The sequence below is a fragment of the Colius striatus genome, chromosome 4, assembly GCF_028858725.1.
Source record: "Colius striatus isolate bColStr4 chromosome 4, bColStr4.1.hap1, whole genome shotgun sequence".
Classification (NCBI taxonomy): domain Eukaryota; kingdom Metazoa; phylum Chordata; class Aves; order Coliiformes; family Coliidae; genus Colius; species Colius striatus.
Genome location: NC_084762.1, coordinates 44,051,938 through 44,072,043, shown reverse-complemented (window position 1 = coordinate 44,072,043; position 20,106 = coordinate 44,051,938). Strand labels below are relative to the sequence as shown.

General features: G+C 40.1%; 1 protein-coding gene across 7 annotated transcripts in view; it reads left to right on the top strand.

Moving 5' to 3' along the window:
- Nucleotides 1-20,106, top strand: part of PTPRM (protein tyrosine phosphatase receptor type M) — a 485,902-nt gene that overhangs the window by 391,724 nt on the left and 74,072 nt on the right. For all 7 annotated transcript variants that reach the window (XM_061994840.1, XM_061994837.1, XM_061994836.1 and 4 more), the window contains one exon: nucleotides 449-636. In XM_061994840.1, coding sequence (XP_061850824.1) covers nucleotides 449-636 — 188 coding nt within the window. The remainder of the gene's footprint in view (nucleotides 1-448; nucleotides 637-20,106) is intronic.

The window sequence follows — 20,106 nt, the reverse complement described above, 5'->3', positions numbered from 1 at the left end:
CATCTTTTTATTTTGCTCACTCCAAATATTTACTCTAAATTTGCAGTGTAAAATATAGCACTTCAGTAATCTTAAGGAGAATACAAGTCCAATTTTGTTCCATGGGACTTGTTGAAGTTTCAGAATGAAACTTCTATGCCGCCTAGAACCAGATGCCTAATTCAAAACTTGTTTGTAAACAGCTAGTGTTATTTAAAATAATATTAGAGTTTGGACTGCTCTGCAATGCTTCCATTGTAGAACCATGGACTTTGCCTCATTCCAATCAGTCTTGCAATTTCCCTGTGTAAACTGCTCCATGGATTTACTGTTCTTGTGTAGCCTTCACAGACAGAAGCAATACTGATGGTGTCAGATTTCTGCCTTTCCTTTAGAAATCTGTGTAATTTATATTTCTGTTAAAAAGTGAAAATGAACCAATATGTTATGAGATACTCTTTTTTTCTAGATGAAACTCATACGATGGCCAGTGACACAAGCAGCTTGGTCCAATCCCATACGTACAAGAAGCGAGATCCAGTGGATGTGCCCTACCAGACTGGACAGCTTCATCCAGCCATCCGGGTAGCTGACTTGCTGCAGCACATCACCCAGATGAAGTGTGCAGAAGGCTATGGATTCAAAGAGGAGTATGAAGTAAGTGTCAGGTCTAACAATCTGATTATTTTGTCTTCTGCACTGTTGGCTTTATCAGTCTGTTACCTGTACCACAGAAGAGGAAAAATAATTGCTCAACCAAGTAAGCCAGCTGCTTCTTTCTATTGAATGGAAAGGATCACCTTTACCATGAGCAAATTTTATGATGGGGACCAGCCACAATAAGGAGTGAAACATACAAACCTTGGAAATCTCTGCCTAATTCTAATTGCATAACGGTGTATATTCAAAAGAACAAGTCCACTAGCATTCTCCCAGAACTTGCCACATTTTTTTTTAATGTTGAATAATATAGCTTTTTTTCCAAAGTTCTACATCACAGAATGTCTAATTGCAGTTACCCTACAACACAATGTCAGCTTAGAAATCAAGTTCTACAAGCATTATGTCTTGGAATAATAGTATTTGTCATGGAGAGGAAGTGTGCAAATCTTCAGAGGGGCCTGTAAGGCTATAAAATTTATTCTGTGGTGCCTGAGCCATTTCCCACTAGCTATAGACTATCTCAAATCTTCATTATTTTTCACATGAACTTACAGTCTTTCTTTTTCTTTTTTTTTTTTTTTTAATTCAACTTCTGTTTCTTCATTTCATGCTAGAGTGACCTGTTCCTCCCTGTTACCATCTTAGTTTTAAATGTCATGACCACTGCATCCTGGCAGATACTATAGGAATGCAGGACACTGCACTGCAGGTTCCGTCATCCTTGTGGGATGAGTCAGCTTGCTAAGTGGGAAAAAAAAAAAAGTGAAAGACAAGCACATCTTGCTCTCATGCCGAAAAGGAAAGGTAATATTATGCCTGACTTCAAACGCTTGTTCTGCTGAAGAGTCTCAAGAACACACCATTCCATCCAAGTCATGTATTTGAGTGGAGACTTATGAACCTGGGTTTCTTATCTAATGTCTGGGAGGATTTGAAACCATTTAAAATCTGCTTAGGTGCAATATTTTAATTGTTAGAGTATAAAAAAAAATTTAAAAATCCATTGCCCTCTTTTTTTTTTTTCTGTATTGTAGCTCAAATTTTAAGGAGTTTATTCCTATGAATGATTCTTACATTCTGGAACACTCTAGATGAGCTGATGTCTAGACCAAGTAGTTCCCCGCAAGACCACAATTCTTTGGTTTAGAACACAAAAAACAATAGCATAAATATAGTAGTTCACAGAGGAAAAATACATAAAATCAATCTCCAGGTTTTATCTATAAATTACCAAAATTGTCACAGGAGCATGTGAGAAGATGTGAGATAATTCTGATTGTTCTGGTCTGAAGATGCACTGCATAAGAGCTTTTGGGGTCTGATCTCTAGGCAGACTTGAAGCTGTCACCTCTGAAAGAAGACTGGTCATTTTTAATACTTTATGGGGACTATGGTCCTTGCCTTATGGTCTAAGAAGCAAATAATGATCACCAGAAGCCCATCTGCCCCCTTTTCTAGAAGCAGACTACCTCTGACAGCACCTGTATCTGCCTCTGTGTGTGGTAATGGCCATTGTCCAACTAAGGAACATGGCCCAGCTATTTCTTCAGTTGAAGAACCTGTCCAAATTGCACTGCATCTCCAACCCAGTACAGAGTCCCAAATTTTCTTTCCTTGGAAGCCACAATGTGAAAAAATGGAGGAACAGGTATAAATGGATCTTACTGTGATGTGACTCTGACATAGCCAGTGAGGAGCAGAATGATATAGATTCAATTTTAACTGTATTCTCAAAGCAGAAGCCAGAATAAATAAATAAATAAATAAACAAAAACCTGACCTCACTTCTCTTTCTTTCATCTACTAGAAAGAAGAGAGGAAGACATCAAAAAATAATTTAAATTACTTCCACCCTCTAGGGCAGACAATTTCTCTTTTGGGCATGCCAAATTTTGCAGTGCCCTAGAGGCTCAGTATACCATGCTCATTTTGCAGGTCCTTCAGGTTGACTAATACATTTACCAGTACATTCTGAGTTTTTGCAAGTGTGCGTACTGCTTGCATTTTAGAAGAGATGATGGGTTTTGGAAGTTTGTGCTTTGTCATGCTAACTCAATGTTATAACAATTGCTTAAATATGTAATTATTTAAACTGGTATTTGTACAATTAGATTTCCAAAGTCAATGCCTCAGGCCATTTTCAAAGTCACTGATGACATTTTTTCCCCTAAAATGTGGAAAACAATTCATTCCCAGAAGGAACTAATCACCTGTCAACTTTCATTTGTGTAACTGACTTAAACAAGTTTGTTGCTGTGAGGTTTTTTTATGCCACTGTTATTTAAAAAAATGATAGAATTGAAAATTCTTGTCTTTGGAAAAGATTTGCTCATCAGCCAAAACCTTTTATATCAGTGTTAAGCCTAGAGGAAAGATACGATTAATTTATAAAAAGTAGACTGTAAAATGGAATTTATAATGGAACCAATGACATGGATTTTTAACTATAGTGGATCAAATTATGCTATTGAGAAAGTTTGCAGGGAAAACGTTTAATTTTGAGCTTAGTGAGATGATGAACGGCATCCCATTACAAACAGCAGGTATGGTAGTTTGACCCTGCCTGGTTACCAAAGGCCCACCAAAGTCATTCTGTCACTCATCAGCTGGATGAGAGAAAATATAAGAAAAGGCTTACAGGTTGAAGTAAGGACAGGGAGATCACTCACCAGTTACCGTCAACAGCAAAACAGACTCAGCTTGGGGAAAATTGTTTTAATTTATTACTAATCAGAACAGAGAAGGGTAATGAGAAATAGAAACTAAAACCACCTTTCCTCTATCCCTTCTTTCTTCTTAGGTCTCTACCTTCTCCCTCATAGGTGTTTGAGGAATGGGAAATGGGAGTTACAGTCATTTCATCATAGGTTATCACTCCATTCTCTCAAGGGGAAGACTTCCACCACGGTTTAGCCCAGCCAGCAAAGATACACCACAACAGTCTCTTGCTCAGTGCCCCATGTCCACCCCCATCCTTATTAGGATGGCAGAGGCCCCAGTGAAATGGGAGGAAAAAACTAACCAAGGTTGTTGTGGATTGAAACATGGGCAGGGACAGCTCACTGCCAATTATGGTTCCAGGCAAAACAGACTCCTGTATTTGACTTAGAGAGGAAAGTAGGAAAGTTTATTCCACTACCTACAAGAAACAGAACAGAACAAAAAACAAAAAGAGAGCAGGATGATGAGAAAATTACAACCAGCACTTTAAGATGTCCCTCCCTCATCCCTCCTTTCTTCCCGGGCCCAGATCACTGCTCCCCATATCTCTACCTCCTCCTCCCTCAACGGCTCAGGGGGGCAGGGAATGGGGGATGTGGTCAGTCTCTCACAGATGAGCTCTGCCGCTTCTCTCTTCTCAGATGAGGATGACTCCTGGCATTCTTCCTCTACTCTGATATGGGGTCCCTCCCATGGAACATAGTCGTTAAACTTCTCTGGTGTGGGTTATTCCCAACAGCTGTGGCATCTGCCAATACAGAGTCCCTCACACAGGACATAGTCCTTAGTGAGTATCTCTGTCATGGGTTCTTCCCCACAGTTTGTTTTAGGTTTAGGTCCATCAGGGAACAAAAGACCACGATTAGCCTCAAGTCCTGAAGAGGCTGAGAATTGCCAAAGGGCAGGGAGAGCTTAATTGCTGCTGAATGGCTTGGGGGCCCAGGGATTGGAGGTTTCAGTCAGTTTATTCCTGATAGTTTCTGCCATTTGTCCCTCCTCAGGACACACATCCTCCCTGAAAGTCCATGGGGTACTTCACACACACAGCAGCCCTGCACAGGCTGCTCCAACGTGCACTTATTCCAAAGGCACTTATTCCTCCTCTTTGCCTCTCATGTGGGGCTGCTCTGCGGCGTGCAGGCTGCTCTACAGCACGGCCTGTGCCATGGCCGCCTCCCCACACAGTCCCTCACCCGTCCGGGCTCACTCACATGGAGCTGCTGGTAACTCTCAGTCCTGCCGTGGGTCTCCATAGGTTGCAGGGGCACAGCTTGCATTCTCTCCACAGCTTGCAGAGGAGTCTCTGGTCTGGTGCTCCTGCTTCCTTCCTCCTTCTCTGGCTGTAGGGTCCATGTGGTCGCCTCCATCTTGTATCACTCTTACACCTCCTGCCAGCACTTCAAATTCCCATCCCTAAATAGTGATGGCAGAGGCTCCAGACTGGCCCAGCTGGGCCGGAGGTGGGTGTGAACCCAGGAGCCAGGGAAGAGTCCAAAAAGTCTTTACCGGGTCTTCACTGCAACCCACTCCCCCTGTTATCAAGCAAAAGCTGCTCCTTGCTAAACCAGGATGCAGTTGCAGCTTCTGCAGATACAGAGTCCTTCCCACTGGACACGGCCTCTTCTGGCCATAATTTTAATGAGCTGCTTTTTTGTGGGTTCTTCCCCACAGTTACAGCTTCTGTGACTATGGGGTCCTTCACATGGGACACAGCCTCATCTGGCCATACTCACTGCCCCTGGCATGGAGTCTTTAATAAAGTAAGTCACTACCTCTGTTGTGGGATTTTTAGCAAAATGAGTCTCTGTCCCTGATATGAGGTCTTTAACAAAATGCAAACAAATTCTGCTTCACCAGTCCTCTCCATAGAATGCAGAGGAGTCTTTGCTCCAGCACACCTCCTCCTCTCTTTCCTCACTGACCTTGGAGTCCACATGGTTGCTTCTTTCTTTCTTCCCACTCCTTGCACCACCACCAGCTATAAAGAAAGGATAGAAGAAGGAGCAGGAAGAAGCCTCCTCTTCTAGTTTCTTCTTAGAAAGTGATTGTGGAGGCATCTAACTGGCTCAGCCCCAGACATGGGTCTGGCTCAGCTGGGGAGAGTTTCAAGCAATTTCTTACAGGAACCAACTTTACAACCCCTTCACCATTACCAGAAATGGCTTCATGTCAAACCAAGACAAGTCCTCACAGTTCCTCTGCTACAGTGTGAGGTCCCGCCCACAGGACACAGTCCTCCGCCAACTTAGCCAACATGGGTCCTTTGCACTGGCTACAGTTCATAAATTGCTCCAGTGAGGGTCCATTCCATGGGGTGCAATCTTTTGGGGGCACATAGCTCCAACATGGGTCCCCCACAGAGTCACAAGTCCTACCAGTAAATCTGCTCCGGTGTGTGCTCCTCTCTCCGTGGGTCCACAGTTCCTGCCAAGAATTTGCTCCAGCATAGGCTTCCTACATTGTCACAGCCTCCTTGAGGTGTCCACCCACTCCAGCCTGGTATCCTCCCTGGGCTGCAGGTGTATCTCTGCTCCTCCTTGTCCTCCATGGCTGCAGGGTCAGGGCCTCACCATGGGCTGCAGGGGAATTTCTGCACTGGCACTTGGACCACCTCCTCCTCCCCTGGTGGGACACCCTTGACCTGGATGTCTGCAGAGTTGTTGCTCTCGCATTCTCACTTCTGCCACAGTTTGCATGTGGGCAGTAACATTTTTTCCCCTTCTCAAATATCTTAATCACAGAGGTGTTATTTCCATTGCCAACTAGCTTGGCCTTGCTCAACAGTGTGTCCATCGTGGAGCTGTCTGACATTGGCTGTATCAGATACAGGGGAAGCTTCTATTAGCTTCTCACAGAAGCCACCCCTGTACCCCCCTGCTACTAAAACCTTGCCATGCAAAGCCACTACAGGAAGTGTAGTCATTACTAATGGCAGTAGATGCAATACTTTAGGGTGCAATTTATTAATAGTGAAAGAGAAGAGGACTTAAAATGCTGCAGCTTTGTCTGAAAAGTCCTCTTTATATACGGAAATCTTTTGTAATAAGAATTAACTATAACTAGTGAGGGTTTTTTCCACTGAACTACTTCAATATTGCTGGTTTTCCTCCCTATACAATGAAAAACTGTCCAATGTATTCTAGCATTGCTAAGATTGTGAATCTCTTTGTTTTCACTGCTGCCACACTGATACTGTTCTCTTTACAAGGTTGAACTAGACAACAGAAGAATTTTTCCATATAAATTATCAGAAGGTAACTGTCCAAATGAAAAGGAAGAAATAGTTTGGCAGGGAATTTGTTTTGAATGAAGTCTCATAGAGGACTTTTTGCTCTAACAAGACAGTGGGATTATATAGTCTCACCAGGGAAAGAGTTTGATTCAAGAGAAATTCACACAGGAATCACTCTGAGAATAAATCTGTTGAACCGAAGAGAAAGTAAAATAGCGTACTACCTATTAGTAGCACTTTAGAGGACTGCAAGATATTGTTGTGCAACATTTTAAGTGCCTTAAAATAACTAGGGCCACTAAGCTGGTAATTAGGACTATAGTTCACAATCTAAACACATCCATTTAGTTTTTAAGTCCTGTTGGCTTCATGCACAAGTTTTTGGAGTAGCATAACTGATATAAAAATAAATGTTGAAAAATCATCTTTAAGTAATGATAGGATGATACTTAGTCACTCCCTGCTCAACTCTGCATTAAGATACTATGTGTCTTTAGCTCCCCATATGAGGAGACTTGCAGGAACACCCTGCTTTGCAGGATTATGTCCTTTTGTTCTTTGTCTGGGAGGAGCTGAGATACTTTGACTCTCATCATCAAAAAGGCTTTTGTTGAAATTATCAGGGAAACATCCTGCAGCCTGGGCCTGTTTGTGTGACAGCACGTGCAAAGGTACCCATTCTCTAGAGCAGGGTCAGGCCCTGGTTCTTGGATGTAGTGATCCAGCTTCTGGTTTCCTGTCTACCCATGCCTGTAGAACAAGAGCAAATACAGGCATGGCCTTAATGACATACCAGTAACAAGTTCACTGCCCATTTTCTCATGTGTTTCTCACGTGTGGAACTAACACGGATACATTTCTGTAAGCTGTGGTCTCAAATGCAGGCCTTCATTTGTGGCCTAGTGGAGTGTGAATGATTGGAAAGGTTTGCACAGAAGTCCTCAAACTCAAGGAAATTTCTACACAGCTAGATTACAATACATCTTTAAAATCTTCTTATGCCCTACCAGACCCTTAAAAAAAAAAGACAGATTTTTGGCTTGATTCCAATAATGTTAGACTGATAGGATAACGTTTTCCTGATTTCATATGCACCCCTGTTCTAATTGTGGATGATATAAATTGTTCCCCAATACTACAGCATGAGAGAGCTTTTACCAGTCCTGAAAGAGGCTCATTGCTTTTCTCATCTCTGCATTACAGAAATGAAATAAATGGAAAATGAGGGTGAAAGTGATCTCTATAATTCATCGCTTCTCTTGTATTACACGTATCACCTTTTGCTTTTAGACTTCCTAGTTTCACAGTGCTTTACACTGTATCTTTTTGCAAGGATGTGTGTCTGTCAAAAGGCCATTAAACACCTAGTTGCAAAGAAATGTGTTCATCTACTTCTCAAACAGATGGACTAGGCACTGGAGGTTAGCGTAGCTTGGCATAGCTAGGGCAAAAACAGAGAAATTATTCAAAATCTCATCATTTAAAATAAGATTTATTTTTAACCCTGCTTTTGGATCAGCAAAAATTGGTGCCTGTTCAGTGTAAATTGTTTCTTTGCCAAATTAAGGCCTAGTTGACATAAGGTAGTTTCAAATCAATTTCAGAGTGTCCACACAGGAGCTTGGACTGGTTTAACAGAATTGATTTTAAAACACACCTTTAATTAAACCAGTGTAACTTTGTGTAGATAAAGTCTTGCAAAATCAATTTTGCATTATGTTCCATGACAGGGAGTTCTGAGCTTCCATTATCTCAAAATCAGAGGCTCCTTTGAAAAGACAGGATTTGCAAAGGATATCCTGCTCAGGTCAGCCTCACTTACTGACACTAACAGGACTGTGTCAATAACAGAGTTTAAAAAAAAGGTTCTTCCATGGAGATTTAACTTCAAGGCCTTTCTCCCCGTCTCTCTCATCTTCCACTCTTCCCCTCCTGTTGAGCACATCCTTTCTCAAGTTTTTGTGGCAGTTAACTGCTTCAGTCAGGAAATTATTTTATATTAATATCATTAAATACTATTCTTCATACAGTGAAGTTATATGCTATCAAGATAAACTGCACTGATTATGCCCCCTTTATGATGCATAGTCTCTACTATGAGGGTTTGCGCCAATGTAACTGTATTAATTTCTACTTCATCGCAGTTAAATAGACGGATACCTGTGAGGAGACAGGCTCAGAGCACCTATCAAGGTCGGGAACATGGACTATATTATCTGATGCATGTTAAACAACTCATTTCAGTTTAACATTTCTTAGCACCTATTATGGATTGGTAGAAGTATTTTAAAATAGGTGAACTGAGCATGGTCACTGTTCAGTTATCCCTTGGGGGACTGTGGTCAAAGGCAACCATAAATAAATAGATAATTTTAAGAGGATTTGGAGGTGAGTGTTGAGAATAATTATGGCAATGAAATAAATCTATTTTCATACCAATATATTCAATGAACTTCAGAAAATATGCAGGTAGATGCACTAATGGTCAATAAAAGCAAAATTTTTCCACACAGTGTAGTACTGACCAGTGAAATATCTAGGATAAACAGAAAACAGTTTTAACAAATCTCTCTAAAACCAGCAGGAATACAGATCCTTGCTTTCAGAGGCAGGAAGTATTGCAGGAAGATGGGAAGTGTTTCATGGAGAAAGCTTGCCCCATAGATGACAGCTTAAAGTTTTGTTTTCTCCAGGCCACTGTTAGGTAAATCTCTGACCTAGGACAGAAACTTGATACAGTTTCCATTTTCTACTGTCATGGAAAGGCATAGCAGACTAGAATCCTATCATTCCAACCCAGTCCTCCAATTGCAACTTTTCTTTGTCTTTGATTCTACCTGGAAGATGAAATATAAGTATTTTGTTGATGTTACTCTGATACACTTACTGTCAGGACCCAACTAATGCTACTTTTTCTGCACGTGTTCCTTGTGACTGGGACTGGCCTGTCTTACCTTCAGCCTGTGCATGTTTATCATGCCTTTTTCTCTGATTTTATTTGATATTCTGCAGAACAAGCTGAGACGGTCAATACTACAATCAGTGCAGGCTATTTTCTGTCCCACAAGACACAAATTACAAAGAAAATGACTGTGGAACATTGGGGTGGGAATGGGAGCATTAGTCCATAGTGTAAATACACAGAAGACAACATCTGCATCCTGCAGAACTGAGAGCAGTTAACAGTCTATTTTTGTAATAATGTGAAAACTCATTAGAGATTGTAGACAAAACAGAAATAGAAACAGAAGTAAATGGAATTTATCCTGTGAGAACAGTGTGAAAAAGTCTTGGAAATCTTAATCATTTGTATTATTTTTGTGAAGTTTCATCTGTTTACATGGGGGCTCAGAACAATCACCTGAATGCCCAAGTGAATCTTAAATGTTAAATGTTAAATCTTAAATGTTAAATGTTGAATCTTAAATGTTGCGGTGAGCTGATTGTAGATATATATAAGTGTCCTCTCCCATGTACAATCAAGGATAACCACATCTAATAGTGGTATAAAGGTCCTTTCTATGAGGTAGATTCTTCACTTTTATCAAAGGACCGTGTTCAGAAAAAAAACCTGTTTCTTTAGATTGCTCTGAGAACTGCAGCAGCCTTCTATGAATCCTAGGCAACTTGCTCCTTCTTGGGCTTATCCCACATTCTTGGACATTGGAAGCCTCTGCACTGGAGATGTAATATCTAGGGAGGTCTAAAGCAATAATAAAAATGAGCAGCTCGCATGTCTATGAAGCATGTTTTGGTTTGGAAATCCTGAAGTACTCCAGATCAATGCCAAATTGTTGAAATAAAGTCATCTCAAAACAGAAACTACATTCACTAGTAAACAGCCTACTTTATTAGTGACACAAGTTCCCAGTGCATGCAATATCCCTTTAATTCTTTAGTAAGTCGTGTAGCAGAATGAGTGACTTCCAGTTGTTGATCAGCAAGAATCAGTTGTCAACAGTTATAGTTGGATGGCAGTTAATAGGAGTTTGTTTGGGGTATTTTTGGGTCAGAGGAAAGACAGTTTGCTGAATGTCTGTTGGTGTGTCAGTCCGTTTTGTGCAATTCTGAACCTATCCTTAATAGATGTGAATGCCTGTTCTTTACAGATTTCAAATGTGTGAGAAATGGTGTTGCAGTGCTTAAAATCATTCACATGACACTTCCCTATACTGCAGTGTGGCTAACTGTACAGTGATCAAAGTGTCCCAAGACTTTCTAAATCTCTGTGTTTCCTTCTCCCACTCTTCCTAAATGGCTTCTCCTCCAATTTAAATAAAAGTGCGTGAATATGCAAAAACATCCTTCTAATTTGTTTTTTGTTTAAGCAGATTTAATTAGAATTTATTCTTGCCACAGATTATAGGTTTAGGCAGGTCATGACTTCATTAGAAAGGCTTTGAGGTTTTATCCATTTGAATAATAAAATTGCAGAGGTGTGTAGGCTAGAACACTTCCAATATCCTTAGGATTACTTTCAGTGAGGTATAGGCAGCTGTTTGCCCATGCTGTGACACAGCTATTTTTGGTACCGATCAGTCTGTGATTTACTTGAGTGTGAATCTCCTGTTTTCTTGTTCACAGTAGCCTACACAGTTTGAAATGTCTATCATCTATCTCAGACAGCAAGGATGCTAGCAAGAACAAAGATGCCTAATTCAGCCTAAGATTTTTCTCCATGCAAGTCTACCGGACTCAGTCTTGCATGTAAGGTAAAGCTTAGACTGTGTCCTAGGGAAATCCTGGTAGCTTCTAAGTGCATAGCTCATGTCCACTATATCCCTCTAAGTAGTTAAAACAGAGACTGATAGTATTGATCTGTTCAGAAGTGTTGGCCCACTCAAAAGTCATGAGATACAGATGCTTAAGCTGATTAATTGGATGGATAAATAGAAAGCAAGTAGTTCTGTGGGAGTTCTGGCACATATTTTGTTCTCTGCCTCTACTGAGTGTTGTGGTTTAGCCCTGGCTGGATTCCAGGTGCCCACCAAGTCGAAATATCACTCCCCCTCCTCAACTGGACAGGGGATAGAGAGGAGATAAGGACAGGGAGATCACTCAGCAATTAGCATCCCAGGCAAAACAGACTTAACTTGGGGAGAAAAAAGATTGATTTTTTAAACAACCATTGGAACAGGGAGATGAGAAATAAAACCAAATCTTAAAACACCTCCCCCACTCCTCGTTCTTCCCAGGACTCCCCTTCCTTCCCCCTCAAGAGGCGTAGTGGATGGAGGATGGGGTTGCTGTCAGTTCATTACAGATGGACGTTGCCGCTGCTTCTTCTCAGAGAGAGGCCTCCTTACACTTCCCACTGCTACACTGTGAGGTACCTCCATGGGAGACATTCCTTCATGAACTTCCAGCGTGAGTCCTTCCCATGGGCTATAATTCCTCATGAACTATTCCAGCATGGGGCCTCTCACAGGGGCAAATCCTCACACCCTGCCCCAACGTGGGTCATCCACCAGGAGCACAGTCCTTCAGGTACCAACTGCTCCAGCCTGAGTCCCTCACAGGATCACAAGTCCTGACAGCAAACCTGCTCTTGCCGTGGGCTCCTCTCTCCCCACAGGCTGCCAGGAACTCACTCCAGGGTGAGCTTCCCACAGTCACAGCTTCCTTCAGGCGTTCACCTGCTCCGGTGTGGGGTCCTCCACGGGCTGAAAGTGGATCTCTGCTCCCTGGTGGCCCCCATGGACTGCAGGGGCACAGCTGCATCACCATGGTCCTCACCACAAGTCACAGGGGAGTCTTTCTTCCAGGGCCTTCACCCTCGTTCTCCACTGACCTTGGTGTCTGCAAAGATGTTCTCCCATTCTCGTTCCCTCTTTCTGCTGCAGTTCAGCAACTGCACAGCAACTTCTCTTTCTCAAATACGTTATTCACAGCAGTGTTACCTCTGTCACTAATTGGCCAGGCCTTGGTCAGCTGTGAGTTCATCTTAGAACTGACATTAGCTCTATCAGCTACAAGGGAAGCTTCTGGCACATCTTTGTTTAAGGAACCCACCTCTGTAGTGCCCCTGTTGCCAAAAACCTGGCCCAGGCAAAACCACTATGCTGAATCTGATACTCCTGATGGCTGTGGTGGCAAACATATGAATGAGTACAGGATCTATACTTTAACACGTGAAAATTGTTGCACAGAAATTCTCCAGCCTGTCTTGTCCTCCTTAACTTTCACAGCCACAGCTTGAAAAACAGCCAAACTGTAAGCAGGCTTCTCAGAATCTATTTTACTCTGTTTGTCTCTTAAGCAGCTCATTTTTGCTGAGCTATCTTTCTGCTGTGCTTTTGCTAGTATCAATTCTATGCTTTCTCTGTCTGTACCTTTGGAAATTAGGGTTTAGTTTCAGATTTAGCCAATCTATGTGTCATTATGGGCTATTGAACACCACTGTAGAAAACTAAATGAGGCCACTGAACTTAATTTCACTCATAATGTGAGTTTCCAGAGGGAAATCCTCATGAATGGCTTTAATGCTCACAGCAATAAGGTGATAGGTTAAACTTTCTAAGTGGTGGTGACGAGTATGATTTGAAAGAAAGGAAAGTTTTGAAACTTCCTACAGGCTATATGCTGCATGTTTGCACCAGACTGACTTATTAATTATTCAAAGACAACATGGAATATTTGAACAGAATCTGTAATCCCTTCTTCAGTCTTTACTTTTGAAAACTGCTGATGTATCATACTTTTCCCATTGCACCTGCAGAAATGAATTGGTCCAATTTATGTTCACAGAATAATGTATTGTGCTTTAATGTTCAAGATATTATTCATCACTTCCTACTCCTATAAGCTTCTTTACCTCCTTCATATTTTATTAGTGCCCTTTAAAAAGTCATCAAAAGTCAGTGATGTAGTTATTCCATTTTAAATTATGCAAATGGTGTTAAATGCAATTATAGTCTCTTCTTTATTAATTATATATACACCCCATGTGTTTTCTATGGATTGTATTTATTCACTACAAATAATTAGGCATTTCAGTCCATTGCTGATTTCATGACCAGAGCATTATTATTGTCTGTTTGTAAAGTGAGAGGAACACTTTTCAAATCAAATTAGCATAATTTAGCCATTAGGAGTTTTCATTTAGCAGCAGTTTATCCACAGCATATCTAAAATATGCACTATTTTCTATAATGCATTTGTTTTAAATAAGTTAAAATAGCCATTATAAATTTTTCAGGAAATGAAAATTTGTATTATGTAGCCTGTAGCTCAGTTTATCTTTTAAGAAGTGTTCTAACTGGAATACAAGATTTCTTACATGTTTCCTGTAGTGCTTTAGTAATTGTCCTGACAATGTAACAGATGATCATCGTTTTCTAGAGGAATGACTTTTTTGTTACAACATACTGATTTGTAGGCCTAAAAGGTTCTGTGGGAAATGTGAACTGCAATGAATATCTGGCAGCCCATGGTTGGGCAGACAGGGAGGTTGGCAAGCCTCCTTCCTCTCCTGCTGGTTTCCCACCATTGCCTTTGTCTCAGTGTGGTAGCTGCTCCCCCAGTTACTCATCTCAGAGGATTTCAGTGCTGACACTGCTTACACTCTTGTGGGACTACTGCTGTTCTCCAACTGCTTGGCTCTGTATCCATCCTCTTAATTAGCAGTTAGGTTGCCTTGTATCCTCAGAAAATCATCTGAGAGGTGAAGACGACTTAGCCTGCCAAACAGATGTTAAAAGAAGCATCTTGGGTCAGGCAAAGTTGAGCAAGGTATCTATAGGATGAAGCTGGCCCTCAGGTCAAAGTTGATGGGAAGACTGGAGTACCAATGGAAACAAAGTAACCCAGGAAGCGGGCAGATGTAAAAGCCAATGTGGGATGGAGACTTGAAAAATACAGTTAATAAGAGTCGTATTTCAGAAATGACATGATGGCAGCATCAACCATGTAAAATTATTAGTTCCTGGATTTGCAACTCAGATCCCAACTGATGAAAATTCATGATATTGACACTTCTTCACAAGACAGAAACTGACTGGATTGACTTGCCAGAAATCCACACATAAGAGCTGAAATGTTTAGGTTTACAGCCTGATTTGGAATACAAGACAACAAGACCTTAAGCAAGTGTTTAAGACCAGTTGGTTTTAAAGGGCTGTAAGGGACTGTTTTAAAGTTGCTATTAATGTATGTTCTGCCCTGTTTTACATTTTACCATTCACTTAAATGGAAGCAACACCAAGCGCATCAGACGCACAGTAGTTCAAACATGTGCATATAATGGTGATGAAGCTTGAATATCTGTCCACCAAAATGGTGCAGTTTTTTCTTCTTAAGATCTTAAAGAGATTAATGACTGACAATGCTTGTTTTGGTCTGGGGAAAAAATAGGTAGCATGTATTTATGTTTAAGGTTAAGATGTATCTACCAACTGAATTCAGTTATTACATATCTAGCTTTAAGGTGCTTACCTGTGCAATAATAACTGCTCTTAATATATAATAGAAAAAAAAAAAAAAAGAGAGTTCTGAGCCTCCAAGAGAAAGGCTGTCTCCAATTTTACACCACACACCAAAGGGAGACAGAAGTGAACACCTTCCTTGATGCAGAGACTGGGGCTATTCAGAAGCAGACATAGCTGTGGCTGCCTTCTAGTAACAAAGGTATAAGCTCTTTGTAGTGAAATTGTAGATTTTTGTCTCTGTCCTACCGAAAGAATGACAGGATTCCCTTCTGAATAGAATGTCTCCTAGTGTTTGCTTTGGGATAGTGGAAGCTTCCATGCAGTGCACTATTTGTTCCTGAGGTAAGCAGAAAGTTTTAATGTGGGATTAGTCTGGGAGAAGGCAATGCAAATACTTTGCCTTGGATGCTTAAACACTTGGCTGTATCACAGAACTTAGATCTTTGACATGAGAAAATATTACTGTTCAGATTGTTTATAGTAAACAACTGCAGGTGAGCAATCTCCATGGTTTTCCTTACCAAGAATGATGACAATGCAACAAAATTCCAGTTAAAAAAGGGAGGTCAGATTCCAAATCCTCTGCCCAGGAAAGAACAGTAAAAACAGCCAGCTCCAACCTCACATGAAGAAAACAGATTAGCAAATTGATTTTTGTCTGTACCTGTTTGTAGTTGTCATTGACATCTCTGGTCAAGTAGGACAAATAACTACAGTAAAAATCTGCATTTTTAGGTTGCAGTTTTGCTCATTCATACTTCAACTGCAGTTTTTATGCTCTGTGTAACACTGCTATACACAGCTTCTGTAATGTTGGCAATACAAACTGTGTAAAGATTCTGTGAGTATGGAAATCCTTAAAGTGGCACAGAGCCACTTTATCAGCTCCAGTACCAAGTCTCTACCTTGTTTCCAGGATAGTGAAATATTCATTCCTGGTTGCTGTAATAACCCTTTAGGATATTCTGAACTCTGCCAGAGATCGCTGTTACTTCTGCAATGCTAACAACAATTATTCATTATTCTTTATAATGTAGGGAATCGGGAGCACTCAACAAAGCTATTAAGGTGCAAGTTTAAAGTGAACAAAAGGAAATATTTTTCACACAGCACATAATTGCATCATGGAGCTCATTGCCTCAAGATGCTGTGAAGCCAAAATTATAAATGAGTTCAAAAATGGGCTAGACAAATTCATTATCAAACACAATGACTGTGTGCATCTCTGGCTGAGGAAGAGATTGCTCAGGAAAGCCACTGATTGTTAGAAGCTAATAGGGTATGCTGGGGAAAGATTCGCTCTCTATTTCCTCTAGTCTTCATACTTATTTCTGCTACTAGTACTGCTGTAGAAAAAATAATAGATTGTATAGACCTTTGGTTTGACCCAGTATGGCTGTTAACACACATAAAGAAGAAAATAAATCAATGCTTCTCTATATACAAAGCAAACAAATGTGATATGAAATGATAACTCTTCTTTTTTTCTTTTTTTTTTTTTACTTGTAGTCAATTTTGCAGAACTAACCACTTCAGTTTATAAAGAACACAAAGAGCTCTCTAAGTTACCTAGCATCCTTGGTGTTTGCTAGTCCTTTAGTAGCTGTTCTCCTGGTCAACTGGCTTGGTGCTACACTGTGAAATGCTGTGAAGGGGAAAAGAAAAAAAGAAATTCAGTTGTAAAATGTATTTCTTTAGTGTGTGCGTAGCTGCTATGCTAACACCTAATCCTCCAGTCTTTATTCTGAGCAGTACTTTATTCTGCAAAGAACTGTGTTTACATTAATTAGGTCCTTCCAAGACAGTCATGTTACTTACAGTATGTAAAGAGAGTGGAATTTAACCCCTGGTGTTGGCAGTAAACCACTTCTTGCTTTTTAGAGAGACAAATGCAGACAGTTACATGCATTTTGAAATTAAACAAGTTGAACTTCCAAACACAACCAAAACACTTGCTTTGAGCTTGGACTAAGGAAAACATTTCAAATCTAAGCAAATTTGGTGTCTTGCTGGTTTCCTAGTAGTTTCATACAATTTTCAGTTTTACCACAGATTTTTAATTATATCTTCTTTTACAACATCACCAGCTTGAATGTTACATTTTGATAATGATATTGTAAATCAAGTCTATGGAACCAACAGTAGCTAGAATGTACAAAAATGTTTGAATCCAAGGAAAATCACATTAATTGCTCATGCTTTTTATATGTTTAATTGTAGATCTGGTTAAAGACTGACATATTTTCCCTCCATTTGACAGTTCTTTGCACAGCATTTGTGTTCATTTTACTGATATTTACTAAACACACGTGTCTGTGGCACACAAAGAAAGATAAAAAAGGCCGTGCTATCTGCAGCGTTTAAAACTTCTATGAAATGTAACTGTTTTGTGGATTGCTTTTTATTTCTTGTTACTGAGACTATATGGTGGTGTTTTTTTGGTGATATTTTTTCAAAACATTGTGATTCTGCCATCAATTGATTTTTAAACATTGATGAGGTAGAAGGACAGCCAAATTGGGAAGCAAATGTCTTTCTTGTTGACATAAGTAGGAACATGTTTTCATTTAGCTCAAGAATGCTGCAGTGGAATTGCTGTAAATATCTTACGAGGGATCAGGCTGAATCTTTCTAAATAGCACTGTTTCATCAGGAGTTAAGAAATGAGTAAAACTACTAAACTTTTGTCTAGCAGCATAATGACACAGAGGTCTGCTTGTGCTTACTTAATATTTACAGTCATTCCTCTGAAGTGCTCCCTCTGATGCCAGGAACCTTCCTTCCAGATGCAGCTTTACCTTTCACTGTATCCCCTCCTAGGTGTGGAGACTACACTGCACACCTGTTAACTGCCACAGGAGGGTAAGGTGAAAACATTCGTAGTCCTATAGTTATTGCAGGAGTGTATGAAAGCATGGAGATAGTGTGGAGTAGTGATTCTACCTTCAGTGGAGGTGACGCTGAATAGTATGTAAGGTTTGATAAAATGTGTGTAAAGCAGTAAAGCACTGTATTCACAGTTCTGCCCACATCTGAAAAACTTTCAGTATCTTCTAATGAAAACTAGAGAGTTTATCTTGCTCCATGCTAAGATTTAAGTTTAATTTGGTGTCATATCAAGTATTTATATTTTAACTGATATGAGGTTTACTTAGAGCTAGATAAGGAGCCAAAGTGGAACACAGGACCATAGATATACACTAAATCCAGGCATCTTATGGCTGTTTAAAGGATTCTTCTGCAATCTGAAATATTGTTAGCAGTGGGGTACTATAAGTGTGAAAGAAAACCAGAGTTAAAGGTTCACTGAGCCTGAATCAGTTTTACTGCCCTTTAGTATCTTCCTGTCTTTTACTAACTTGACTATTTTTACCATCCCAGTGTCCCAGGAGCCTATTTTTTTTTTTAATACAAATCTTTTATTGTAACTTATGTTAGGTAATTTCAGGACATTTCTAGTTTTGATGCAATTTTGGGCTGAAATCTAATTTTAAAGAACATTATCTCTTATGTCCAGCAGATCACTAGTATAAGTAAGATGCCCTAATCACTGAGCTGTCAGGTAAAATTTCAGTACCACAATCTGCATTCAAATTACTGCTGTATCCAGCATTAAAAGGAATGGAGACTTTTTTTTCTCTTCAGCTGAGAGAGCTGGGATTGTTTAATCTGGAGAAAAGGAGGCTGAGGGGACATCTGATCACTCTTTTCAACTACCTCAAAGCAGGTTGCAGTGAAGTGGGGGTTGATCTCTTCTCCCAGGTAGCAAGCCATATGACAAGAGGAAATGGGCTTAAATTGTGCCAGGGGAAGTTTAGATTGGATATTTGGGAAAAAAAATTGGCAGCAAAAGGTTGTTAAGCATTGGAACAGGCTGCCCAGGGAAGTGGTTGTGTCACCATCCCTGAAAGTATTTAGAAGACATGTAGATGAGGCACTTAGGGGTGGGGTTTAGTGGTGGACATGATGGTGTTAGGTTTATGGCCGGATTTGATGATCACGAGGGTCTTTTCCAACCAAAAGGATTCTGTGATTGGTGAGGGTACACTCTACCCCATCACCCAAGTCATTAATTAAGATGTTAAACAGGATTCAACCCAGTATTGGCTTCCCTAACATGCCAGCTATGTGCTCCCCAGTATATGTCTTCCCTAGTACTCCAGCTGGAAGTCTAGTCCCTGCTGACCTGACATCTCTGAATCTCATAGCAGTAAGTCTTCCCCTGTTGTTTAAATGGATGTTTGTCTCAAAGTTGGAACTTCCACCAAATGTCACATATGGAACACTTCAGTGCCAAGTTACTCTTGTCCATTTATCTTATTCATCATTTTATCTGGTTCCCTTGCTGGAATTTGGCATGGCTTTTAATAAGAAATGTGATAAATATGGACTTTACTGGATTATTTTGAACAACTGGTAATTGGCTAAATGAGAGACAGATGCCTGGAATCTTTGTATTGTCTTGGAAGGGAAATATTTGTATAGAGATTGAATTTTTTTAAAGTTTTATTTTATGGAAGGATGAAGAGAATAAAGGCATCTGCTGCTATTCAGCAGAGCTTTTCTAATGTTGACTTGCCTCGATTAATCTAACTTGAGTGCAGTGTTATAATGAAAGGAAATGTAGAATAAAAATGTAGAGCTGCAATGTATATAAATCTTCAAATGTCCATGGAGAGCTGATAAATTGCTTTATTTTATTCATTTTATGTAAAAGAGAAAATGAAGAAGCAAATTGCAAAAAACAAAACTATACATCAAGTCGTTAAACCTCAGTCTTCATTACTGGAGAATTGTTTTGATACTTGGCAAGATCAGAATCTGAACAAAAAAGTGACTAAATGGCATATTTACAAGGGTCCTGCACATCAGGAAAAAATCCACAGGATAATTTCATGGGTGTGATCTAAGTGCAGAACTATGATTACTCCTTTTCTTTTCTTGAAGCTGGGAATGTAAACATGTGTTACATTATTTTTTCTCTGTGACTAACCCTTTATTTGTTTGTTAAGTTTTTTATGTGATAATCTATTTGTGTTACATAGACTTTCTACCTTTTCAGTTATCTCACTCTATAAATAACTC